The sequence below is a fragment of the Lynx rufus genome, unplaced genomic scaffold, assembly GCF_022079265.1.
Source record: "Lynx rufus isolate CCGP_SWC_20201006 ecotype Redwood Valley unplaced genomic scaffold, mLynRuf1.p SCAF_21, whole genome shotgun sequence".
Lineage (NCBI taxonomy): Eukaryota > Metazoa > Chordata > Mammalia > Carnivora > Felidae > Lynx > Lynx rufus.
This window is the reverse complement of record NW_025814836.1, coordinates 23,475,088-23,501,730: the sequence shown is the minus strand read 5'-3', so window position 1 is coordinate 23,501,730 and position 26,643 is coordinate 23,475,088. Positions and strand designations below refer to the sequence as shown.

The 26,643-nt window shown below is 51.5% G+C and overlaps 1 protein-coding gene across 6 annotated transcripts in view; it reads left to right on the top strand.

The window, feature by feature from the left end:
- Window positions 1-26,643, top strand: part of CRTC3 (CREB regulated transcription coactivator 3) — a 103,011-nt gene that overhangs the window by 63,699 nt on the left and 12,669 nt on the right. For all 6 annotated transcript variants that reach the window (XR_006963397.1, XR_006963396.1, XR_006963394.1 and 3 more), the window contains exons 4-11: window positions 2,680-2,741; window positions 4,375-4,437; window positions 6,511-6,611; window positions 12,621-12,656; window positions 14,555-14,640; window positions 16,902-16,951; window positions 22,329-22,546; window positions 25,900-26,198. Coding sequence is in view for 2 of the 6 variants with exons in the window: in XM_047086567.1 (XP_046942523.1) it covers window positions 2,680-2,741; window positions 4,375-4,437; window positions 6,511-6,611; window positions 12,621-12,656; window positions 14,555-14,640; window positions 16,902-16,951; window positions 22,329-22,546; window positions 25,900-26,198 (915 nt within the window). In the remaining 4 variants the exon portion in view is untranslated. The remainder of the gene's footprint in view (window positions 1-2,679; window positions 2,742-4,374; window positions 4,438-6,510; window positions 6,612-12,620; window positions 12,657-14,554; window positions 14,641-16,901; window positions 16,952-22,328; window positions 22,547-25,899; window positions 26,199-26,643) is intronic.

The window sequence follows — 26,643 nt, the reverse complement described above, 5'->3', positions numbered from 1 at the left end:
GGAGCGGGAGTTACTACTGTCCAGGTGGAGTTTGAATGTACTTTTGGTGGCAAAGCCGAGCAGGCGGTGGGAAACTGGGGCTTGGCACGAACTGTCGGCGGCGGGTTTGGGGGTCCCTGGACTACAGGGTGCCCAATGCCGGTTGGAGCCAGAGGCCGGGGCAGGACTGACCGCCCCCCCCCCCCCGCCCCCGGTGAGCTTGGGTGGGCCCGGCTCTGTGTCCTCGGGCACTCCTCCCCGAGTGTCTCCAGCCTCCCACGCTGCCCCCACGGCGTGATGCCCAGCAATTCCGAGGCCCTTGTCCCCGTCGTGTGCCTTTGTGAGCAACATGGGCTGAGAGGCTGTGAGGCCCTGGGGCTCAGGGGGCATCAGGATTGGAGGAGGAGGAGGAGGAGGAGGAGGAGGAGGGGGGAGCAAAGGACCTGAAAAGGAGTGCGTGGGGCGGGTGTGCCAATAAAAAGGTGCACACTAATGTGGGGACCTTTTAACCTAGGCTAACCGGGGGTGATGGCCGAGGAGCTGGTCTGGCTCGTTAAAAACCCTGCTGCCGGCTGCTTCTCCGTTGGCAGCCGGTAGGCGCCACGGTCGTTTGTTGAATTAATGGTAAATTCAAGTTGACGAATAAGGGTATTTCCCCATCTTTAGGTTGTCCTGTAGGACATGTCGGTGTTGTGGACTAGTCAAAGCCACCTGAATGAAAGCTCCTGAAATCTTAAGAAGACTTTTCTGGGCTTGCCTTCGGTTGACTGCAGCTTCGTGAGCCAGTGGCGTTAGCGTTTCTCCTGATGCCCAGCAGCTCTTGCGTTTTTAAACGGCCAATAAATGACATGTGCCAGGGAGAATTAAGAATGCTCAGCGGTCACATCGTTTGAGTTTTGCTGTCCCGGCCTCATCGCGTCAAGAACCCCAGCCGGGCCCGGTGGTGGTGTGCCTGGGCCCCGGCCCCTTGGGAGGCCGAGGAGGGCACGGCCGGAGCCCAGGGCGGCCGACCGGTGGGGAGTCCACGCGGACTTCCGCATCAGGGCGGCGTGGAGCTGGTGGGTGGGGGGACCTCACCTGTCAGCAGCCGCCGCACCCCGGCCTGGGCGATGCAGTGGGAACTCCTGAAAGTTAATTTCAGGAAACCACTACACGTCCATGCTGTTAACATGCATCAGAAAGGTTAACGTGCTGCCTCGAACCTCACCATTGAGGTAATGGGCGCTTGGTCATTCTGTTACTCTTAAGGCTCCACGTGCTAAGTTGTGTTAGCCGCACTGCCTCGGGGACTTAGGGCGGCAGGGTACTGAGAGAAACGGGAACCTTCTGCTTCCTGACGTTCCGCTTCTCCCCACGGAGATCCATTGAACTCTGCAGGAAGCGGAAAGACAGATGCCCGCAGGTGGGGAGACTCGGTGCCTCCTGGCCGATGGCTCGGTCCATCAAGGCTCTGGTGGTTTTCATCGGTCAGGGGGCCTGCCTCCTTCGTGCTCGCCTCCTGTGGCGTATTCCAGCCTGCACTTCACATGCGCGAAGCCCCATCGTTGAGGAAGTGTCTCCCTTTTGAAAATCATCTCTTACCGTGTGGACTTAGGTTCAGATTAAGAAATAAGCTAGCTGCAGATGACAAAACAAATACAGAGAGTGGACCTCGTGATCGTAACGCCCCTCCCGGCCACAGGGGCCTTTCACACCCAGTCGTTCATCGGGGACGCCCAGGCCAGGCCTGCGTGACGGGGGCCCCCTCCCCTTCCTCCTGAGCCCACGCACGTGGTGGCTGCTGTATAGAATCATTACAGTTTGTAGCAGGAGGTTATTATGATTAAAGATGTTTTGAAGAGACTGTTCTATGGGTGTAAATGAACTAAATTAACTAAACGCCTCTACTGCCCTCGGCGTGGATATTGTCGCATCACATCCGTTTCTCTCTGCGTCTGGAATATGTCCCAGGGCACCATCCCTGGAAGAGTACAGAATTTAGAAAATGGAGCCCCCGACAGCCCAAGGAACTTACCATTTCTCCACAAATCTAGTGCAGCTCTCTTCTGGTTGTAAGTGACAGGAACCCTCAGCTTGAAAAAAGGAAACTTACTGACTTATGTCCCTGGAAACCCAAGGGCATTATCCAGGGGTTCGCACAACAGCCCTGAGACTGTATCCGCTACGTGTCCCCTGGTGGGTAGGGGGATCACACCTGTCAGTCTGTGTTGACTTCCTGGGTGGATGGGCTTTGCCTCCTTGCAGACTGACGTGGCTCTTGGGCTCATCACCCCAACTGAGGGCACCCTTTTTTTCTCCTCCGAGGCACTCTCTGGCTTTGTTTATGTCAGGAGCCCATCCCTGACCAATCACTGTGGCCGGGGGTATAAGGTACCTTGACTGGAAATACTGAGCCTTGGGACAGAGGGGCTTCCAAAGAATGGCGGCCTTACCAGGTTTGGGGTGGAGGGTGGAGGCAGTTCTTGAAAACAAAAGACGCTATGCCGGCCAAAAAAAAAAAAAAGACAGACCCCACACATGAATCATTCAGAGACAGCACTTTCCAGAGGCAGTTGTGGAGGGAAGGCCCGGAGGAAGAGCGATCGGGGCAGAGAAACAGATGAGAACCAGAAACCCTGTTGTCTGACTCTCCATGATTCTGGCGTCTTCGTTCTGCTTCAACTTTCCATTAATTTTAGTTTCCTTTATTAACAATTCCACTTCGATGGTGGTGCTTTCGGAGCCAGTTACTCCTCACAGCCTCTGGATGAGAGTTGGCCGAGGTAAGCAAGCCGTATTTAAAAAATGTCTTCACTGTTTATTTACTTTTGAGAGAGAGAGACAGAGAGCAAGCCGGGGAGGGGCAGAGAGAGAGGGAGACACAGAATCCGAAGCGGGCGCCAGGCTCCGAGCCGTCAGCACGGAGCCAGACGCGGGGCTCGAACCCACGGACCGTGAGATCACGACCTGAGCCGAACGAAGTCGGACGCTCAACTTACTGAGCCACCCAGATGCCCCAGCAAGCCGTATTTTAAAAAGATACGATGGGCACATGTTTGTCGATGGCTCCACTTAATTTTATCCACCTTGAATGTTGCTGTAGAGATTTCTAGTATGAATCATGGAATTTTGTTTTCTCTTACAAAACTTAGGTCCTCCATGAACAATCATAGGCTTATATGGAAGTCTAAGGTGAAAAGTAATTTAAAATAAACCTAGATCTTCATATTTAAAATCAAACAAACGCATTTGGAGCACATCTACCAATGGAATGCTCTGATTTGGTATTCTTCTATTGAAGACACGGAAAAATAGGAAAAATAAACACCTTTGCTTGGGGTGTCCTCGTAAGCCATTGGAAGGAAAGAAAGATTTAAGAAGCTTCTAAAACTGTAATTTACACAGTGGATTTGATTTAGACTCTCTGAGTATTTTCATATACAAAGGGCATATACAAAACAAAATTGAGTATTTTCGAGTATAGCAGGCGACAGAATATAAAACCAACTGAAAAGATTGGTGTATCCACTGTGTATGCGATATCATTTTCAGGTCACCGGGTCAGATTTAGGAGACACTTGAAGTGTACATATCAAAAAAAAAAAAAAAAAAATCAGCTCTCTGTGTTGAGGTCGACTCTCCATCCGCTCTCTGGGCAAATCCCGACTGAGCACTTCACCGTGAATAACATAGTCAGGACCTGGGAAGTCCGCTAAAGATGAGTGATGGCGGGCCCCTGCCTCCTTGGGTTGTCACCTGCCCTCAAGAATTCTGGGATGCAAGTCGTGGGATAAATACAATACTGCGTTTTAAATCATAAAAAGGCATCTCTAAACTGATTATTTTATTTTGCAAACTTGGATCCAAGAAAAAATGTCTTCAGCTTCCCAGAGCCCTGGGATTAGTTGGATTGACATTTTCACAAACTGGGCAATTACAACAGTTAACGTGTTCCTCCTCATGGCCGTCTACACGGGAATAGCATTTTTGCATCCGGGACGGCCAGGGCGCCCCCTCTGCAGACACGCGGGATGTGTGCTGGGCAAGACCTCATTTCCCCCAGAGAGGAGTCGGCCATAGAATCTAGAATCGAACTATTTCAAAGGTGCTTATAAATCCCCTTTTTAAAACAAAACCAAACCTCCTTATGTGCCCAGCCAGCTAACCCTGTTCTCGTGGATTTGTGGTAGTTTTTATCACGGAGATCAGGAATCCTAGGAGGTGGAGAGATCACTCAGTCTGACCTCATTTTAACACCGTTGAGCAAAATGACCAAGTCATGGAGCGTTTGAAGTGACTTTCCCTCAGGTTGTGCCGCCAGGTGAGAAGAGCCAGTTCTCAAACTCAGGCCCCAGGCTCCCCTTTGCTCCTGTGGATTGAACATCTTTTCTTTTTCTGTCACTCTGGTTTTTAAAGGCAGCAGCATCCTTGGAAAGAAGAAAAGCACCCTGGGTTCAGGCTGACATCTGCACTTAACAGGTACCTGGGTTCACTGCTAGTGGAAATAAATTTCCGAGACCAATCGATTCGATTGTCCTGCGGCCCTTGATATATTATCCGGTGGCCAGAGGATATTCATATCAGATGTGTTTATATGAAGTATTAAAAAAAATGTCAAAGGCCTGAATCTCCCACCATTTATCGAATGTCTGCACAGACAGCACAGGATACATAGACAGTATGAGAGCCCGAGGTCCAAGGCGGGGCCGCAAGATTGGCTCTTACTGTGCGACCTTGAATAAGTTATTTAACTTCTCCGTGCCTCAGCTTACTCACCTGGAAAAGGGAGATAATAATACCTGTATCAAGGGATGGTTGTGGGGATTAAATAAGGTACAAGAAACACGGGGGACATTAGCATTCAGCCAGAGTTGGCTTGGCATCGCGATCGCTTTGGGCTGGACTCCAGCGGTAAGTGCTCTCCGGGGGTCATTTTTTTTTTTTCAATCCTGACAGCATCCTTCAAGAATGAATATTATTTTCTGTTTTAAGAGATTAAGTGACTTGTCCAAGGCAGTTTAGCTAATGTGCGGTGGTACTGGGATTTAAAAAAAAAAAAAGTTTCCTGTGCAAAATACAAAACATACACCAAAGAGAAAAGAGTGATGGGAAGTCCCTGTGCCCACCCTTCAGCTTCGGCCCTCATCGGCCCGGCTCCTTTCTTTGGAACCCCCTCCTCTCACCCCCGTCCCGCCACCCACTAGACAGAGTATCACACAGGTAAATATCTCTGAGAGGAAAGGTTGGTAAGAACCTTTTTTAAAGAAAACACAACCACGATGTCATTGACAAAATTAACAGTGATTGTAATACCCAGGCTACCTTCACATTTGCCCAGTTGTCTCTCTGCATTTGACTGATGTTCTCTTGAGCCTCTTTGACTCTGTAAAGGAGCCAGAATCCAAACCGAGGGGTCTCTGACCCCGGGGGGCACGCTCTTCCTGATGCATCATGCAGCCTCCGAATCTCCTGTACCCCCGTCTGAGTACAGCACCGCCACGGTGCCCAGTCGGGCCACGCGGCTTTACTGGCCATGTGAGGCTCTCACCTGGAACAGACCACAAGGAAACATTTTAGGCTAATTGGAGGTCTCTCACAAAAGGCAGGTAGTTTGACGATTGGATAAGTAAATAATTGTCTCTTAAGAGTTAAGCTTATGCAGCCCCTGGAACCGTCTGGGAGCATTTCAGAAATTCACTCCAGATCGGTGGTTCCCAAACTTTCTGCCTTAGGACTCCTTTACAGTCTCCAAGACGTTAAGGCCCTCAAAGAGTGTTTGCATAAGTGGCTGTGTCTGTTGACATCAGCCTATCGCTACTAGACGTTAAGTTGGGAGATTTATAAAAGATACTTGTGCACTTAAAAATAACAAAGTAGCAATCACAAACTCATCACGTGTCTATGTAAAAAGATGCCTTCTTCTAGGAAGCACAGTTACATTTTCTAAACCACAGAAGAGTCCGCTGAGAAGAGTGGCAGTGCTGTGCCTTTTACAAACCTCCCCAAAGATAGAGATAGCGGGTCCTCGGCCTGACCCCACAGCTGCCATGTTCCTGACGAGAGCAAGGGCAGAAGGGCAAAGAACATGTAGTATTATTTTCAAAGTCGTCTTGGCCTTGCATTCTCCCTGGAAGGGCCGGAGGAGCCCTGTGGTAGGTGGCCCTTCACACAGGAGTTATTCTCAGATGGAGAGACTCTGGTGCAGAGAATGCACGGGTCCCAGCGGTCTTCTGAGTTGCAAGGGGGAACAGGAAGCCCCTTAGGAGAGGCGGTGAGTCCAAGGTCTGCGTTGTCGGAGTAGACGATTACGCCATTAGCCTCCAAGCGCAAGACCGTGCAGGCACAGACTGCCATCTTTTTGGGCGTGGGAGATCCTCAGAGGCTGTGGTTTGATGTGAGGGACTTCAGGTAGGTTCCAACTCCTCATCTTAACAGATGATTGTAAATTCCTCATTCCTGCCTTCTCTCCTGTGGGTAATTTTCAGCAAAGAATATTGCCTTCTTACTAAAGACAAATGGATTTTCAGCCAGACTCTCTCCTCCTCCCCTTAGGACCAATTCTGATTCCGCCCTTCACACGAGTGCCCTGAGCGCCAAGCCCCAGGACCCCTATGGAGGAGGGGGCCAGTCGGCCTGGCCTGCCCCATACATGGGTAAGACACAAAGGCCCCTGCTAACAGCCTCTGTGCTTTCTCACTGTTTGGAGTGACACGAGCTCCGGGATTTGGCCTTCATTCACCTTCCTCCACCACTTGAACCACTCTCATGTGTCTTCCTGTTCCCGTCTCTTCCTCTCTCACCTACGCTAGCCTACCTGGACCAACACCCTTGGCTCTGTCGCCATTTCTGTGGAGTCGTCCTTGATCTTCCTCCGTCGACCCACAGCTACCCATGTCCTCCCACCCCAAGTTCCTCCCTGCACATGCCTGTCTTGGCACCTGTCACCTGACTGTCTTTCTCATGGGTGTGCCTCTCCCCCTCTGCTCAGTGTGGATTTCCTGAAGTCGGCATTTTAATGGTCTTACCTCCAGCAGGGTGCCCAGCACACGGGAGCCCTCGGTGTTGGAGAACTGTGGCGAAGTTACACAGTGGCTCGTGTGCATGGAGCACTGGGCTAGAACGGACTCTAGGTGCTGACATCCAACCTGCGGGGTTCACGAACACACTTTCCAAGCCTGCCTTTCCCTCTGCGGTTGATAATCTAGTAGGAGAAATGGTGTTGAATTACCTGTTCCCTGTGCAGATTGGCTCTTGTCCACAAACGGTTAGGGCCGCGTGTTTGGTCTTAAAACAGGAGCATAAGTAAATCTTGGTCAAGATAATAGCAGCTTTTCTGGTTTTCTTTATTTTTGAGGCCATTTAAGCCCTAGATAGTCTCTGTTCCTTCCAAGGAGAATGTCCAAGGTCTTACTTCCTTGCACACGGTAGGGATGGGATTAAGTTAGTAATAATTGTTGCCGTATTTGCTCCCTTGGTGCAGTTCAGAGATGGCTGCATTTGCCCAAACGTTCATTTACGTTTCAAGTGTCAGGTGGTTGAGAGGTGGTCTGGGCCACGAGGCTGTGTCTCCACCCATGGGAGTGTGAGCGTCAGGCTGGCGGTATCGTGGGAACTGGACGGGAGTCCGGTGCTCACTGCCGAGGGAAGTGGGGTGCACGGGAGATGCGGTGGTTTGGCCTCAGGAGAGGCATTGATGGGAGCAAAGAGAGGAACCCCAGAAAGGCAGAGGCTGTGATCAGTGGAGGTGCCAGGAAGTACAGCAGGATCCTGGTCTCCCTGAACCGAGAGGGAACCAGATTGATGGATTTTCGCCCCGGAACCGTGAATAACGAGCTGCATCTCTGCCCCTGCCGTTCCTTCATTTGTGTTGTCGTCCTCTCTGCAAAGTTTATGCTTCTGCAGAAAGGGCCAGAATGCTCGAGACAAGAAGGAAATCGTGGGTAATTTTAAGGAAGGAGCCTTTCAGGCCTGTGTGCAGAGAGGAAAGAAAGTAAGTGAAGGAGGCCATTAACTGAGTGAGGTAGCCTGGGGGGGGGGGGGGGCGGGGGGAGAGATTGTCCAGGTCGGTCGGAGGGCAGAAAGGCAACAGAATGGAAACATTGATCGTGGTAGACAGACCAAGAAAGAGCAGACTTTCTGGGTTGACCTGAGAATCAAGGTGGTCACTCGTTTGCAAATCAGCAGGTAGAGATTGTTGGGCCCTCGTGGCTGACAGCCGGGAAGGTGGGCTGACCTCCCAGCTCGAACCTCCGAGCTGTGTGCCTGCTTCTCTGCAGCAGCCTTGCAAGAATAGCATAGCTCAGAAACACATCCAAATAAGGATGTGTTTACATGGGAAAGCCAGCGTGTTTAAAGTATTCTTCAAGTCTCCAAGGATGGGGCTTATTTCTGGAGAATTCTGTTTGTTGGTGGGAGCTATTTTAAATAGTTTCGTGTATTTTCCCCCTGTAATTCATTAAAGTTTTTTTCATTCTCTTTTCCTTTTGGATTTTAAAAATATCAATTAGCTTTGCAAAAAGGTATTTCTTATTATAGGACCAACCAAATAAAGTAAAGGTTTAAAAAGTGATGGGAAACTATAATTGAAGCCCAGGATTTAGGCTCTGCAGCAGACACAGTAATAAGTGCTCTTTCCCTGGGAATCTTCCCCGAGCATAATGATGTAGCCTCGGTCCATGTTTTTCTTTGTTGGTTTGCTTTGCAAGCTGATAAGGGAGCATCTGCTCTTACGTAACTACATGAGCAATAAACTGTGATCCATCCACGAGCGGGAGTCTGTGTCCCCAGAGGAAGAAGCCATTAGTCTGATACGTGGCTTCGCAATTTTCATAATGGTTATTGAGTTGCGTGACAATTAGGCGTCAACGGTAAGTGGTTGATGTGAATGACAGAAATAAACTTACACAACCAGACAAGGTTCTTACAGTTTCTCTCTTCTTACTTAAGTATCCAGAACCTACGAAGAGAAGCGCTGACCATTTCCCTGGCAGCAGGTGCACTTGGCCATTTCACACGCACACGGCCCGGCAAGCAGAAGGGCTCCGTGTGAGCCTGGCTCGGTCTCCTAGCCTAGGACTGTCCCCTAACTGCCCTCCGCTCCCTCGCTCCCACGTTGCCGTGGAGGAGGGGGCTGGAGCGGTCCCTGTCCTTTCCGGGACCCAAGAGTGTGTGGGAATCATCTTCCGTGCACCCACAGCTATAGATAGATGCTGAGTTGTACCAGCTTTGGGAACTGCAGCCCTGAGCCCCTCCCCTGGGAAAGAGGCATGGCTTGGACCTCCGGTGGCCTTTCAGCAGGCAGATGCTGTGACCCGCTCAGTTAAGGAGAAGGTCTCAAATGCAAATAACCCTGAAGGAAGTGAGCCCGTTAATGACCCTTTGTGTACGTAGAGGAGGGAGAGGGGGAGGGCACAAGCATCCCAGATCTTAAGAGGGTCAGAAGGTGTCACCCAGACAGCAAGAGGGCCAGGACGGGGAGGCTGAAGGGACCCACCTCCTGCTGCCCCTGCCACATCCCTGCTCAGCAAACACAGCCGGTGCCGGGAGTTTAGATTTGTCCGGCACGGGAGCGGGCAGAGGGAACGTGGTCTGGGTTGCATTTGGGAGGTCAGCCCTCCGTGGCTCCGAGGCCTCGAGGGTTCCCAGAACACAGATGGAGCCGTGGTCGTTGCCGTCCCCTGTGGGACCGATGTGGGTGAGTGTCCTCTGTTTCCAGATGTTCAGTCACAGCGCGTTCCCTTTTTTAGCGTTAGCGCTTTATTTATAGTTGTATCCTAGGGCATTTTTTAAATCCAGTAATAAAAAATCCAGGCTTGGATATTTTGGTTCTGTGTTGGGTTGGCGCTAACATCCATTACCGCCACCCCCGTTCTTGCTGTTACCTGAAGCCGCGAGCCTGTCGCCCGTGATTTCCCCCATTCCCACACCCCTCGCACCGTTCAGCAGCCAAGTCCGGGCCGTTCCGTCCTGCAGTGAACCTCAGAGCCACCTCCTTCCGTCCTCGCTGCCCGGGCCCACTTCCTGCTTGCCTGGACCGGTCTGCTGGTTTCCCGCCCGCTCTCCCTGCCTTGGGGCTTTCTCCTTCCCAGCCATCCCGCTCTCCCGCTGCTAGAACCCTCTCTCCAAAGCCCGGCTGTGATCCCGTCACTTCTCATCCCTGTGTCACGCCCGTAACTGGCAGGCTTCTTCAGTCCAGCCTCATCCGCCACTCCTCCCACCTTGTGCTCCGGCCATTCTGGCCCCTGCTGTACACACTGGCCTTGCCTCTCCTTCCCACTCTTCCCTTCTTCCCCGTCTCTTCCCCACCCTCCCCTCCTTCCCCTCCTCGTCCCGTCTTTACACTGGGGCATCCCCTTCACCCTCACTCCCCAGTGTCTAAATCCCTACACAGAGTCCCAGAATTTGCAGGCGGCGTGATCTTGGGGCTGCTAATAGTGACTGCCTCATAGGGCCGCTGTGAGGACGGCATAGGGTGCCTCACAGAGCTGGGGAGCCTGGCACATAGTAAATGAACAGTAATGTTGGCTCTTAATATCATCATCCTTGTCATTATCCTTCATGGGCCTAACTCAGATGCCTCCTCCTCCAGGAAGGCTTCCTTCTGTTTCAGTGGTACCAACGGGATAGCAGAGGGGTGATGTCTGCTTGCCACTCCGTCTCACAAGGTAGCCCTCAGCTCCTCATGTACGAGGGGGAGGTCAGCCTTCCTAACGGAGCCCAGGGCGGCTGGGGTCTTGATGACGAAGAGATGTTGCAACGTAGCTCGCCAGATTGCCGATTCAAGCTTAGCTTATTATTTGCAATGGGATAGTCACTGTTTCCCGGTCAGAATGGTCAAGTTCCCGGCCCTTTCTCAAGATGAGGGTCCCCAAGGAAGCCAAAGTATGAATCAGAAGTTTCTCTCCCCTCCTCCTGACGCTGCTGATTGAGAGCCACACCCTTTGTCTCTCTGCACCTCGTTTCCCAGTGCTCTCTGCTCACCTTGCTTTCCTTGGACGTGTCACATGGGGATTAAGCTCTAGCCTCGTCCGAGTCCCTAAGAGAGCAGGCGAGGACTGTCTGTGGAGGGTCCTCGGAGGTGATCTTTAAAACCAGATTCCTGGGCCCATCCTCACACCCTCTGCATCAGTCTTCGAGACAGGCCCAGGAACCTGCATTTTAACGGGCTTACCCAACTCTTGGCGTGCACCAAAGTAAAGTCCTGGGTCACTAACCTAGATTCTGTTTGCCTGGGCTGAGAGGGGTTCTGTCTTTATGAGTGAGCTTAATTTATCCACCTGTTAGCGCTCCTGGGGATTCTCAGCGTTGCCTCCTGCCTTGGGCCCCACCACGATGGGCCGTCTTCTACCTGTTTTGGAGAACTTGCCTCCTTGTTCCGACTTCTCCCCTCTGCCCTACCATCTGGCCACGCCTAGCGCTCCCCAGTGCAGGAACTTGATGAATGCAGGTTGAATGAATGATCGTCAGACATTTCCTTGAAGCTGCAGAGGCTCATCAGGTTAACTGATAGGTTGAGCTTTCTCCAGAAACTTAACTAAACTTTGCGCATGTAAGCCTCTTTAAAGACTTAGCACTTAAAACTTTGTCCCGATTTTATACCGAAAACTCAGTGTGTTTCATTACTCCAAGGAGCATGGTAACGTATCATTCTTGGCATAGTTCGTGGGTTTTCACTTAGAGCAATGGGAAATACTGTACTTTGTCATCTGCACTGTATTTTATGGGTTAAAAATGCTGGATTAGCCAGAATATATTCCCAGTCAAATTTTTTTAAAACTTTGTGAATAGCTGTCACATACACTACTTAAATGGACTGAGACTCCAGGTAAATTTCTTTTTAAAATAACTTGACCCCCTTGTAAGCAATACTTATATATTTATGTAAAATATATTATATATATATATATATATATATATATATATATATATACATAACAAGGCACAACATGGAACTTCCAGTTTGTCCCTCTAGATACACGTGGTAAGTGTGGAACAGTCATGTGGATTTTTGGATTTACCTGCCCTTCCCCCACCGCACCCCACACGTGGGAACATTTTGATCTTTATTTCTTTACTTTGTGATTTGAATAGAGGTTCTCAGACTTTGTACATTGTCTTTCTTTCAGCATAGAGGCAGTTAAAAAAAAATTAAGACGGAGATAATTTTAATATATTTTTTTCAACGTTTATTTATTTTTGGGACACAGAGAGACAGAGCATGAACGGGGGAGGGGCAGAGAGAGAGAGGGAGACACAGAATCGGAAACAGGCTCCAGGCTCTGAGCCATCAGCCCAGAGCCTGACGCGGGGCTCGAACTCACGGACCGTGAGATCGTGACCTGGCTGAAGTCGGACGCTTAACCGACTGCGCCACCCAGGCGCCCCAAGATGGAGATAATTTTAAAGGAAAAGGAAAGTAGAAAGGAGCCAGCTTTAGACTTAAATAAATCCTGTCTATTTTAATTTTAGTATAAATGCTAATGCACCTTGGGAAGAGCATCCGTGTACCAAAACCACCTTTTTCTATTTCAAAATTCTATTTTCTATTTCTATTTTCTATTTTCAAAATTCTATTTCAAATCAGAAAGAGTCACTGATTCTTGGCTAAATAAAATTGGAAGTACCACATAAAAGTGTTTTTTTTTTCCTTTCTCTCCCACTAGGTTTCTGTGATGGTGAGAACGACGTACACGGGGAAGGTATGAACTGATTTCACCTACCGGTGCCGAGCGAGATGCTAACTGCAATATCTGTAGCCTCCTTTCCACTCTGAACTCTTCACAGTCCTGTGTCCAGGACTTCCCCAAATGCTGACACGAGCCATGATCAAGGGCAGGAGAGAGGAACCATGTACTAGTTAGGTCACAGAAGTTGTAACCACATGAAAATATTAATGAATCAGTCACTGAAACCACTAGTTATCCAAACACTTTGTTTCTCAGCTGTCTCTTCGTATCTAGAAAGTTTTGCAAGTTAAGGCACCGGGCTGGTGCCTTAACTTAAGGCCCACATTCAGGGTAGAGATTACTTAAAAATAAAATCTAGAGGGGCGCCTGGGTAGCTCAGTCAGCTGACTGTCCCACTTCGGCTCGGGTCATGATATCACAGTTCGTGAGTTCAAGCCCCGCGTCGGGCTCTGTGCTGACAGCTCAGAGCCTGGAGCCTGCTTCAGATTCTGTGTCCCCCTCTCTCCCCCTTCCCCCTCACCCCGAGGCTGTGTCTCTCCCTGTCTCTGAAAAATGAATAAACCTTAAAAACAACCCACTTTTTTTAATAATAAAATAAAATCTAAAAAGAAAAAGAAAAGAAAGTTTTCAACAGATGCAAATAACAATGGGAGGAAAGGCAAACTGATTGCAAAGTGAAATTGCCAGTTTTGCAGAAGATACTGAGTTTCATAAAGCCATTTGGAGCTGGCAACCTACTGACGGAGGAGGGCGTGACCCAGTTCATTTATTCACTGAGCACCAGGTGCGGTTTTCTTTCTCTAAATCTTTATAACCTGAACCTTAATTTGACCAAATAAGCTTTTCAAAAGAGACTGGCTCGAATAACAGGATTAAGAGGGACACCCTTCCACCCCACCCCCAGCCCCCACCAGGAACGGTGGTTCACCCTGGAATATCCAAGCCGAAATGGCAGCCGTGTCCTCATTCTCAGGATTTATTCTGCAAGTTTGGTCTCTGTTTCAAGTGACTTCTTTCTGGGGCCTCTTATCCTCGGGTGCACAGACTGTCCTGGTGTGGGGCCACGACAGTCACGCCAGAGCCCCTGTAGCCACGGAGACCCAACAGCAGTTGTAGCTCTGAGCTGTCGCCAGTGTCTCTCGGGTTGAATCCCCTTCCTGACATCAGATCCCCCAACCCCCCGTCTCCCCTGGCCAGACCCAGGACGTTAACATCCTCCCTGGTGTGGAGCTGGCTGTTCAGTGGCTCTGCTTCAAACCGTCTGGATTCTCAGTTCCCGTCCACCTGCCGCCCCCACCCGCCAGGGAGCAGCCTCCCTGCCACCTTCCATGCTGGGTCCCTCTTCTCTTTACTGCCCTCATTTCATCCCTCCTGGGCCACTGTGGCCTCTCCTCACCCCGCCAGCTTCCATGCTCTCCTTGCCCAGCTTTCAGGGCCTCCCCTCCCCCATTCTGGCCTCAACCTTCTGAACTTTATTTCCTGCCACTCTTTTCTTACACCATGCTCTGTTGAGAAGCGTATCTCCATTCCGTAGTTGCCCGCCATTTCCTTGCTTCTGGGCCTTTTTTCCTCATCTCATCTCTCGGGAATGTATTTTCCTGTGCCCCCAAAGGGCTCCACCGGGTGCCCGGCTGCAGAGGCCCGCACTGTCTGTTCCCTGTCTGCACGGCAGCCCCCCCGACGCCCTGGTTCTCACGGGCGGCCCCTCGCTGCACCTTACACTCCAGGACTGAATCCATGTCTGCCCAGGGCTGCCCCACAGCAACGCACAAAACCCCTTCTTCAGTAGCGAGTCAATACATAACGTGTCCTATAAGATCACTTTTTTTTGCAAAGATGATGACTTTGGCCGAGGGTGGGATGGCCACCTTCTAAACACAGTGAATATGCTTTCCCCCCCCCCCCTTTAGTGCTATCTTTCCCTGGCCCGCTGAAAGAAGAGAATCTGCTAAATGTTCCCAAGCCTCTGCCAAAACAACTGTGGGAGGCCAAGGAGGTAAGCGACCGTCCTCAGCCGTGTGTGTTGTCCCCGGGTATTTGCACGCCCGACGTCGGTGTGAAGTCCTGCAGTAGGGAAAATAGGAGGAATTGAGAGAAAAGGAAGAGAGGGTGTCAGGGGACAGAGATGGACAACCGTTGGGGATGATGGTTTAAACGAAACTTACAGTTGTGTTGGTGACCTGGTACAGTGATCTCCTGGCTTACGGTTTTCCTGTGAATTTACTCATTCCGAAAAGCCTATCCGTCCTTCTCACCTCAGTCCTGTTCCTAAAAGCACAGACACCTCGTTGCTGCTAGTCATGGGCACATTTTCTGTTTTATACCCAAACCTCTTCCCTGTCACCAGCTTCGGCCCCCTTTCTTGAATCCAGGGTATTTGACCTGAGTTCTCAGGGGAGTCAGCGAACAAGTCCTCTGTTTTGTGATTTCTGTGAGCCTCTGAGTATTTGCATGCACAGCTGTGCTAGCTGACCTCCGCCGTGCGTGGCGCTCGCCGTAAACCTCACTGCGGAAGCAGGGCGTCCCCGGGTACTTGACTTGGCCTTTCTTCCCGTAGGGAGGCTGTGTTGCCTTTGAAAGAAAACAGTTTGTCTGTGCTGGCCACGAGCGAGACTCTGTTACCACTGCCTGTGCTGACTTAACTCTCCCACCTGTTCAGGGTCCCCTGGTCCAGTTTTAGTTTCTTCTGCCAAATGTATCGAAGTCATCGTTAGCATTAAGGGTGGGCTAGAAAGGGCTTTTTTTTTTTTTTTTTTTTTTTTTTTGGTAAAAGCAAGATGTATGTGATGTTTCACCTTTTTATGGATGGAATTTAAAATTCACATACTTAAACATAGGAGAAGCAGCCGCACTGTCTTTGTGGCTGTGGGAGGCACAGGCAGGTTTGGAGCCTTTTTTCAGAGGACACGCGTGGCTTCTCCAGCGGAGGGGTGGCGGTACCCACTCTTCCCTGAGCCCCGGGGACTGCTCTCTCTGGAGAGCCGTCCTCACCATGGTTCTTGTGGCCACGCAGCACTCTGTAGATCGTTTCTGGGACAAGAGTGAGTCAACGGTACATTCGGTTTTTTTTCCCCCAACATCTGTTTATCAAGCCCCTACCGCCAGGCATCCTGGCTGCCGGGATAGATGCTACAGTGAACAAAATAGAAATCCCTGCCCCCTCTCCCCAAGCTTCTACTCTAGTTAAAATATGTATTTTCTTCTGACATTAATTTCCTCCTTCTTCACCCTGTTTTGTTTTCTTCTTTTCTTGTGAGGCCAGTTGGAAAAATAATGTTTATTTAAAAGCTCTCTATAGAAAACATCGGGTTTTATTTTTTAAAAATTTTTTTTTTCAACGTTTATTTATTTTTGGGACAGAGAGAGACAGAGCATGAACGGGGGAGGGGCAGAGAGAGAGGGAGTCACAGAGTCGGAAACAGGCTCCAGGCTCTGAGCCATCAGCCCAGAGCCCGACGCGGGGCTCGAACTCACGGACCGCGAGATCGTGACCTGGCTGAAGTCGGACGCTTAACCGACTGCGCCACCCAGGCGCCCCGAAAACATCGGGTTTTTAAAAAAAAAATTATTTATTTTTGAGAGCGATAGAGCGTGAGTGGGGGAGGGGGAGGGGCAGAGAGAGAGGGAGACACAGACTCTGAAGCAGGCTCCAGGGTCTGAGCTGTCAGCACAGAGCCCGATGAAGGGCTCGAACCCGCAGACCGCGAGATCATGACCTGAGCCAAAGTCGGATGCTTAAGCAACTGCGCCACTCAGGTGCCCCAACATTGGCCTTTTTGAAGGAAATAGTACTCCTCTAGAAGATAAATTAACACGTCAAAAATCAAGAAACTTGGCTGTGGGGCTCCTGGGTGGCTCAGTGGGTTAAGCATCCGACTTGGTCTCGGGTCATGGTCTCACGATGGTTTGGTTGGTGAGTTTGAGCCCTGCCTGGGGCTCTGTGCTGCCAGCTCGGAGCCTGGAGCCTGCTTCAGAGTCTGTGTCTCCCTCTCTCTCTGCCCCTCCCTCGCTCCTGCTCTGTCTCTCAAAAATAAATAAACATTAAAAAAAAGGAAGAAAGTTTACTCATGTTCTGCCTCCCCCCGTGCCGGGAAAAGTCTAGTCAGAACAGAAACGTGTGCCGTGCGAGGATGCTCCCCCAAAGCGCTGGCTCTCCTTGCACTGACTGGGGCCCCAGGACACTGACAAAGACTCTTTTAAAAAACTGGCATCTGGCTTCGCAGTGCGTAAGCCCCAATTACTGTTGTCTCTCCCCAGATTCAGTCCCTGTCAGGGCGCCCTCGGTCCTGTGATGTTGGAAGCGGCGGGTAAGTAACGTTCTGCCCGTTTACGGCTCAGAGACTGTACCGTAGGTTCTGCCGGAAGGAGAGCCTCATTGCTTTGTCACAAAACCCTGGGAAACTTCACTTACCATGTGTAAATGGGAAGTCCCCTGAATTTTTTTTTTTAGGAACAGCAGCTCCCTTTGGTACTCACGTTTCATTTGTTTAAAGTCATCAAGTTGCATAACTGCAGTAACAAGTAAAACCGCCCTAGATGCGCCCGAGAGTAACACAGCCGAGCGTTGGTCAGTACCCGGCTCTGCTGTAGAAGCAGAAGCCGAAGGCCCGTGGCATCGGGGACGGTGGTCAGGGAGGGCGACAGCGTCCGTCAGCCTGGGAGCTTCCTTGCGCAGAAGGCGATTGAGAGTGTGTCCCTGAGCACCCTTCGTGCCACTGAAATACACGATTGCGAGTGATACGTTTCACGTGAGGTACATTTTACCACGATTTAAAAAACTAAGCGGAAGATGAACACGTAGGAGAAATTTGCAACTACGAAAAGAGTGTTTTTGAAACCACTGATTCGCTGGTGCGTTTAGGGGCATACAGCTTTACTCCCTAAAAGATTTGAGACAGCTCTCAAAAATAGGTATGGTACCAACATTAATGCAGGAAGTTCATGAGGAAATCGGGGCTGCGGACGAGCGGGGAGCTGGGAGGGATAATGAAGCCCCCACGTCAACAGGCGCCCCTCGAACTGGCCCGCGAGATGGGGTACAGGGTGCACACCGACGGAGCCCTGGGGACCCGAGGGGCAGGGTCCTCACAGAGCCCCCCCAGGGCTATCCCACCGCTTCGAACCAAAATCAGCTGAGAAGCAGCGACTCTTTCCGGGTCTCGAAATAATGTGGTGTGAAAACAGGACCCTTGCATGATCTACCTGAGGACGAGCACACATTTCAGAGTCTGTGGATGGAGTTAATCGACCTCAGGCCATCCTTGCGTGTTACTTCCCCAACAAAGCTTTCTATGTGTTTTTCACGGCAGTTCATTCAGGGAACTCCCTACGGAGTCCCCGGAGTGCGGACTTTATTTCTTTCTCCCCTTTTCTTTTTTGGCTAAACCTAAACTCGTGCAATTAACTGTCCACCGAGCTGAGCTGAGGATTGACCTTCTCTTCAAAAAGTCAAAAAGCCTGGCAGGACACATACCTGGACGGAAGACCAGCACACCTGGGGTGCAGGACGTCCCCGCAGATAGGGGGCGATGTGGTTTTTATGGAAAGGGCTAAGATTTTCTTCAAGAACCACTTTTGGCTCACCTCTCAGACAACTAAGGGATCAAGACTCCAAAGGCCCACGTTCCGGAACGAGGCTGCGAATTGTTGGCCGCCTCCCCTCCCCCCCGACCAGAGCTTTAGAGCTGACGTTTCGCAGACAAAGAGGTTGTTTTCTTGCTCTTGTGTTAGAGGGGGGGTTCTATTCAGTGACTCTTAGTCATTCAAGTATTTATTGGCCCCCTAATTGTAGGTGCTGGGGTAGAGCAGTGAACAAAGCACATCAAGTCCCTGCTTTTCAAGGAGCCGATGCTCTAGAGGAGACAGACGGGCAGGGACAGTTAGGCAGATAAATATGTCATGTGTTGGTAGGCGCCAGGAGGAAGAAGGCAAAGGCAGATCGGCAAGCCCCTTCTTGGCTGAGATGCTGTGTGACCCCAGCCTGGGAGGAGCCGAAGGGGGACGTGTTCCAGGCGGAGGGGACAGCAAGTCAGAGACCCTGAGGCAGGCGTGTGCCTGGAGAATGCGGAGGCTGGCGTAGCTTGCGTGGGACTTGAAGTCAGAGTGGAATCATCAGAGGGTTTTGAACTAGGGATACTGTCACATGCCTCATATCAGATTCAGGAGAGAACTCGGGCCGGGAGTAAGTGTATTTGGAAAGTTACAGCTTGTATTTCTCTCAGCCAGAGAGAAACTGTTTCGAATGTCACCAATGACCTGCTTCACACTGGCCAGTGATTTTCCCCATCCCTGTTACGAGCCGAGGGACCCTGCCTTCCGCCCTTCCTCCCACTGCCGTCCCTCCCCACCCACCCCCACCCCCACCCCACGGGTCTCTCTTCGCTCAGCCCGAGAGCCCGTCTGCTCTCAGGGTGATCAGCTCTGGGTTCCCAAGCTCCTTTTCCTAGACCTTGACCTTTAACCCTACGACCGGTGTCCTGCATCCAGCCCCCCGAAAGACAAGGTTTCCCATTCAGTTTCTCTACAACCAAAATTACCTTTCCTCCTCATCCGTCACATCGGACACCTTTCCTTCTTCCCCATTTCTTTCCAAGCCTCCACAGTTAACCCCCCTACCTGTACCCAGAAAGGGAGGCCACCCAGAAGGAACGCTCAGCTCCCCTCCTGCCCGATTCCCCTCACCATTCTGTTTTCATGGGATCAGAGCCCCCTCCTGTTCAGGGTGATCACCTTACCCATGCCCTGGCCCTCATCCCCACTGGGCTCTCCGAGGCCTCTCCCTCCTGCTTGCCCTTCCCTCTCCTGAGTGTTTGGCCCTTCCCAGCCCTTCTACTAGGTTTTTCAGTCTACATTTCAATGTACTTACTAAGGCAGCTACACTGAAAAAGCCCTTCCTTAGCCCTGAGTTCCCTTTCCGTTCCTTCCGTTCCTCCCTCCCTCCCTCCCTCCCTCCCTTCCTTCCTTCCTTCTCATTTCCAGAATTCTTAGCCACACTTTTGGAAGAGTATTTACTGTTGAGTCTTCCTTACGGCCTGTCCATTCCTCAGCCTACTGTGGCCTGGCCTCTGCCGCCGCTGTTCCTCAGGAGACCTCCCTAGTACACATCCTCTTGCACTGTGGGGACTCCGTGTCTAAGACAGAATTTGTTATCGTCCCCAGAGCACCTACCCTTACCCCCAGTGTGCTCATGCACCCCAGTGTCCCTAGGCCGGCATCCCCGGGCTGGAAAATCCGGAGTCCTTCTCGAGGACTGCTGCAGGTGTCTCCAGACTTCATCCATGTCTCTCCATTCCCACATGCTCTCCCTTTGTCACCTGGGACTACTCAGCAGCGGCCACCACTGACCTTGCTGCCCCCAGGCTCTGCTCCCTGTGCGTCCTCCCTCCCCCGTCTATTAGCCACACTGTCCTCCCCCTGCCCCCCCCCACCGAGCCTTCCACTGGCTTCTTGTCTGTCTGAGCCTTGTGCGCTCTCTGCCTACCTATCCAGTCCCGCCTCCTATCGCCACCGCCTCTCCTGAACTTGACCTTCCTGCTGTATTTCCTGCAGTATCTAAATTCCTTGGGCACACTGTGTGGTTTCACGCTTCCCTGCTTTGCCCAGGCTGTGAACTCTGCCTGAAATGGTTTTCCCACCTAGATGCTCTGAATTCCTGGGCCTTCGAACTCAGCCCAGGAGCCCCCCGGGGAGTCCCCCCACCCCCCCGCCTGCTGGTCATCCCCTCCACACCTTATGCCACCAGACTCTGTCACTGCACTACAGAATTGTGTTACATGGCTGCTTTGTCTGAGTCTCTTGAGGCCCGAATGCCCGTGGCAGGTCCCTGGGAGGTGACATGTTGACGTTGCCTTCCACTGCTCCTGGCTAACGGCGCCTTCCTCCAGCTGTTCCCCTCCTCTTCAGCCCCACAGCTCTCCTCCTGGTCAGACCTGGACCACACAGGAGCCTTCTTTTTTTTTTTTTTTTAATTTTTAATGTTTTCGTTTATTTTTGAGACACAGAGAGACAGAGCATGAGCAGGGGAGGAGCAGAGAGGGAGGGTGACACGGAATCCGAAGCTCTAGGCTCCGAACTGTCAGCACAGAGCCCGACGCGGGGCTCGAACTCACGAACCGTGAGATCATGACCTGAGCCGAAGTCGGACGCTCGACCGACTGAGCCCCCCCAGGCGCTCCCACACAGGAGCCTTCTAACAGGCTCTCCCTGCCTCAGCGTCTGCTCCCTCACGCCGTCCTCCACAGTGTAACCACGGTGGCATCTCTGAGGCGGCATTCTCCAGCCTACACTGGCCTCCCTACTTCTCACAGTCCCTGATCCTGACCCTTCAGAACAGCACATCCTCTCACCCCTTGTTCACTTCACTCCCCTCCTGCCTCATCTGCTACCCACCCCTTCCCGGCCTCTGCTCTCACTCCCTGGCCACGCTGCTTCCTTGAAGCGTGAGCACCCTGCCCTGTGCTCGGTGAAGGCTTCCTTCCCCCGCCCATCCTGACAGTGACAGCTCCTGCTTCTGTGTCCTCAGTGTCACGCGTCCCTAACGGTCCTCCCAACCCCTTATCGGCCCAGGCCCCACACGCTTCCTTCCACACTGCAGTTGCTTGCTTTACTGCCGGTCCGTCTCTCCCGCCTGCCTGTGAACCCCAAGCGCGGTGCCCCTCAGGCCTGGGCTGGGCAGCCCCTCCCGGAGCCCCCCACTTTAGAGGCCCCACTCCCCTGGAGTCTGGCGTCCCAAGGGGCCCCTGGGGGACACACCGCCTGCCTGAGGGGCGGGGTGGGGGGATGTGGAGTGTGGCCGGGGCTTGGCCTGCAGGCTGGGATAGCTCCACGGGTGGCCCGCGGTGAGGAGCGGGCTGCGCTGGACGGAGGACGACACCCCCCGTGTGTCCCCGTGTGGAACTTCAAGGAACCGGGCGATTCTCAGCTTGGATCTGGCTTTCCAGACTATCAAGAAGGTGTCGTTTTCCGGGACAGCGTAAGAGTTCGTTCACTTGATTCATAACTTTTAGAAGTTTAGACGCACGGTCCGTGGGCCTCCGTCTGAGCTCTGGCTCCAGGCCTGCAGACGTCAGGGGTGGGCCTGACGGCGAATCCACTGGCTCGGCTCGTCCTCCCACGGCCCGCCCTCAGCCCAGCGCCTGGCACGCGGTGCCCCCCCGCCCCCCCCCCGGCACGTTACCAGCAGGCGAATGCCAGCATGTCTTTCTCACTTCAAAACTTATGAAGATTCTAACTGAAAAAATATATCTTAGAAGGTACCTGTTTGATGCCAGCGTTCTTTTCGTTTGTTTGTTTTCTTGTCTTTTTTTTTTTTTTTTTTTTGGTGGGAAAGATACTTCTAAAATCTAGCAAAAAGAACTCCATAAATATAAAGCAGTGCCTCACATTTTGTATGGGGCTTTATAATTTTCAAAGAACTTTTGCACCCACAGTCCGATCTGCTCTCGGAAGATATTTCTGTAAAGTGGGCATAGGTGATGTCCTTAGTCTGAGTTAACAGGTAAGGCGGTTGCCCTTCAGAGAGGTTAAGCCAAGGATGCAAGTTCTCAGAACGAGGGAGAGTGAAAGCCCACGACGCCGGGGCTTGGGTGTTTGATACCCGCTGCCTTTATTCAACAAGCATGTAGAAAGTAATCTCTCTCTCTCTCTCTCTTTCTCTTCCTCTCTCTCTCTATTTTTTTTTCCCAGTGCTTTTCCACACAACGGCCAAAACATAGGCCTCTCCCCTTTCCTGGGGACCCTGAATACCGGGGGGTCACTGCCAGACCTAACCAACCTCCACTATTCCGCGCCCCTGCCGGCCTCACTGGACACCAGTGACCACATCTTTGGTAGTATGAGTGTGGGGAACAGTGTGGGCAACCTGCCAGCCGCCATGACTCACCTGGGCATAAGAAGCTCTTCCGGTAAGTGCCGTCCACTCACTAAGGGCCGCACCCGTGTAGGTGCCCAAGTGGCTGAATCACAGGTGGCCCCCAGCCAGGCGGCCTATTAGTCGTTCAATGAGAATGACTGCATCCGACTTAGAGATAGTTACATATCGGTTCTGGTAGCTCTTGACCCCTGCCGACGTTTCCCTTTGGTGGTCTGTTTCTGCCGGGTCGGATGGGCTCTAGCACACTGGACTAAACCTTGTCCTCTATTGTCCTCACCAGCCCGGGTGTCCTGGGACTGGGAGAATAGGATGCAAGAGTCCAGGAAAACAAGTCCTTTCCTTTCTGTGTTCACTGAACAATGTCTGTGACTCTTAATCAACGTATGCCGGTGGTTTATAATTACGGCTCTCTCTCTAGATCCTCTAATTTCCCATGGGATTTCAAAAGAGAATACTTTGAATTTTATTCTGTTTATTATTATTATTTTAATGTTTACTTTTGAGAGTGAAAGCGTGAGCTGGAAAGGGGCAGAGAGAGTGGGGAACAGAGAACTCAAGTGGCCTCTGCTGACAACAGAGAGCCCCACACGGGGCTTGAACTCAAGAACCGTGAGATCATGACCTGAGCCAAAGTCGGTCACTCCACCCAGGTGCCGCAGAGAATATTACGAGTTTTAGAAAATTTGTAAGGGATACGATGAAAATATTTTACACTAAATAGATACATATATTAAATAGAAATCTACCACAGTTTAAAATTATCGGTTCAAATTATTGGTTCAAATCAGAGGTGCCTAAAGATGCAGCATATGGCTGTATTAAAATGTTGCCATGGCGGGTGGGCGGGGGGGCAGGGGGCGCCTCAGTGGTTCAGTCGATTGAGCCTCTGACTCCGGCTCAGGTCATGATCTCACAGTTCGTGAGTTCGAGCCCCGACGTCAGGCTGTCTGCTGTCAGCGCAGAGCCCGCTTCAGATCCTCTGTCCCCCTCTGTCTGTGCCCGTCCCCCGCTTTCTGTCTGTCTCTCCCAAAATAAATAAATAAATTTTTTTAAAAAAGGGATTAAAAAAAACGTTGCCATGATGAGACTTGGGTCACTGTACAAGTTTGAGGGCCCGCAGCTCAGATCCTATGTTGGAACACGACTGAATTTACTTGAACCTCCACAGACGCTCTTGTCCATGCCTGAGGCAGGTATTGACCCCGTACTCCCAGTGGCGCGGTCCACCCCTCCCTCTGTAAGGGTTCCCAAGAACTGTGGTGTGGACCATTCACCCTCTGGAAGGGCTCCCCAGTAACTGTGGTGTGGACCGTTCCCTCTGGAAGGGCTCCCCAGTGACTGTGGTGTGGACCGTTCCCTCTGGAAGGGCTCCCCAGTGACGGTCCACCAGTGGGAAAGGGCCTGCTGGTTCACGCAGGTCAGAATTCACCACTCACAGGAGAGAAGTCCCCTTTAGCTTGGGCAGCTGGAAGCTTCTCTAATGCTCGTAGCAGTGCAGCCATTGTACCACAGAATTTTAGAGTTGGTTTCAGAGATTACCTTTATTTACTTACTAAGATCATTTCATTATCCTGCTGGTCTACTTTCGTGTGCTTGCTGGATTCTGGAGGTACAAGGGCATCCAAGGTCACCTAAACAAAGCAGCACCAGCACTTAGCTCTCTGGGGTCTTGGCGCAGCCGGGGCAGCCCTTGGCACTTTGCTTCAGCTGCAAGTCCTGTGTTTACCACCATCCTCTATTTTCCTCAAAAAAGTATTATTTTGTCCAGAACATTGTCAGACCCGATATCAAGTATTGATATAATTTCTAGGTACTCCTTAAAATGCATGTATACAAGGCTGTACGCGTTTTTTTAAACATCTTTGAGCTTTCCCTCTGAATGAGTGGATTTGTTTTTTAGCCTCAGTTCACATCTTTAGCCCTGATTCTTGAGCCAGCTGGATCTCTGGTCTTTCCATGGAGACTTGCACTGTGCAACAGCTACGTAGGGTTTATCAGAGACCTCTTCCCTATTTAAAAATTTTTTTCTATGTTTTTATTTTATTCTTGAGAGAGAGAGAGAGTGAGTGAGCAGGGGAGAGGCAGAGAGAGAGGGAGACAGAATCTGAAGCAGGCTCCAGGCTCTAAGCTGTCAGCACAGAGCCCAACGTAGGGCTTGAACTCACAGACTGCGAGACCAGGACTTGAGCCAAAGTCAGACGCCCGACCGACTGAGCCACCCAGGCGCCCCTTCCCTATTTTTTTTTTAAAGTTTATTTATTTCCAGAGAGAGCATTGGGGAGGGCCAGAGAGAGGGGGAAAGAGAGAATCCCAAGCAGGCTCCAAGCTGTCAGTGCAGAGCCCAGATACAGGGCTCGAACTCATGAGCCATGAGATCATGACCTGAGCTGAAACCAAGAGTCAGACACTTAACCAACTGAGCCACCCTCTATTAAAAAAAAAAAAAAAAAAAAAAAAAAAGCATTTTCCAGCAAAGAATGCTTTGTCATTGCTGAATTGTAGTAACTTTCATCTAATACCGATTTTTTTTTTATGAACATAAAAGAACACACAGTTCTGCTCACCCCACCTGCCAATACCAGAATGATGGACTGAACTTTGAAACACGGCATTCCCATTTGAGATGCGTGGTGGCATTGTTAAGTCACGGAGCAAGAAAACTCTGTGCCAGGCCTGGCAGGACGCAGGACACGGTCCCGGCCTCATAGGACTTATGCCCCAGAAGCCTGTGCCGTGGAAATGCCTTTTCCCAAACTCTCTTGCTCGTGCTAAAATTCACTACCCTTCCCCCCAAATGACACAAAGAACCGGCGAAAACTTCATTTTCCTTGAATTGGAATAGACTGCCCTTAAAGATTTCTGGGGAGCCGGAAAAGCAAAGAGAAAGCAGGAGACACGGGAGGGGGTCCCTTCCTGTGATCCTCTGGGGTGTCCAGGGTATGGACAGGGTCCCCGCCAAGGCAGCGCCCCAGAGCCGTGACTCTCAGTGAAGGGATGCTCTCGGAAGGCAGCGCGGGATCCGGGCAGGTGCCTGGGACAGCGCGTTCGGGGGCTCTAAACAGAATGTGTGCGCAGCCCTGGGGTCTTTTGGCCTGGTTGTGGCTGAGCACACACACCCCTGGCCTCTGTCCAGCCCGCCCAGCGGCCGTTTTCACGCTTCCCCGGGAGTACGACTCACTGTCACCCTGCGGCCACCGGCTCTCAGTCCGAGTGCATCCTTTCCCCACCACGGGCACGTCAGCCACCAGGGCGCTTAGGGGAGCCGCCAGGAGCTCCCCACGGGCAGAACCGGCATCGAATACGGAGAGTAGGAAGTGAAGCTTTCTTTCACCTCAGGGACACGAAAGATTGTGGCAAGTGACGTGTGACTCTGTTGTCCCGTAGGCCTCCAGAGCTCTCGGAGCAACCCCTCCATCCAGGCCGCGCTCAGCAAGACTGCACTTTCGTCCTCCCCGAACAGCCACCCACAGACACCCGCGCCCAGCGCTTCTGCCCTTCACCCTTCCCTCCGGCTCTTTTCCCTCAGCAACCCGTCTCTCTCCACCACGGCCCTGAGCGGCCCCTCTCGGCGGCGGCAGCCCCCGGTCAGCCCCCTCACGCTGTCCCCCGGCCCCGAAGCGCATCAGGGTTTCAGCAGACAGCTGTCGGCCACCAGCCCGCTGAACCCCTATCCCGCCGCCCAGGTGAGAACAGACTCTCGGCCCCGCACGCTGAGGCACGCAGGGCCTGGAGTCGGCCCACCCTCCCGGGTGTAGACCCCCAGGTCTCAAATGCAGTTGGCCCTCTTGCACGTGAGGCGGGAGAGAGCAGAGTGGGAATAGCTCAGCGCTAATCACTCCCTAATGGCACATTTGTTGTGAGGATCACGGTTTCCAAACGCACAGATTGCAGGCACTAAGTCACAAAAGCTGGGGTTTGGGGAGAGAGCTGGGGTTTGGGCGTAGAGAACCCAATGCAGATGTGTCTAGGATGGGTAGGGGAGACCAGGTTGGGGTTTTTTTGTTTTGTTTCTTTTTTTCTTTTTTTTTTCTTTTCCTTTCTTTCTCTCTCTCTTTCTTTTCTTTTTTTTCTTTTCTTTTCATTTTATTTTATTTTATTTTATTTTATTTTATTTTATTATTATTTTTT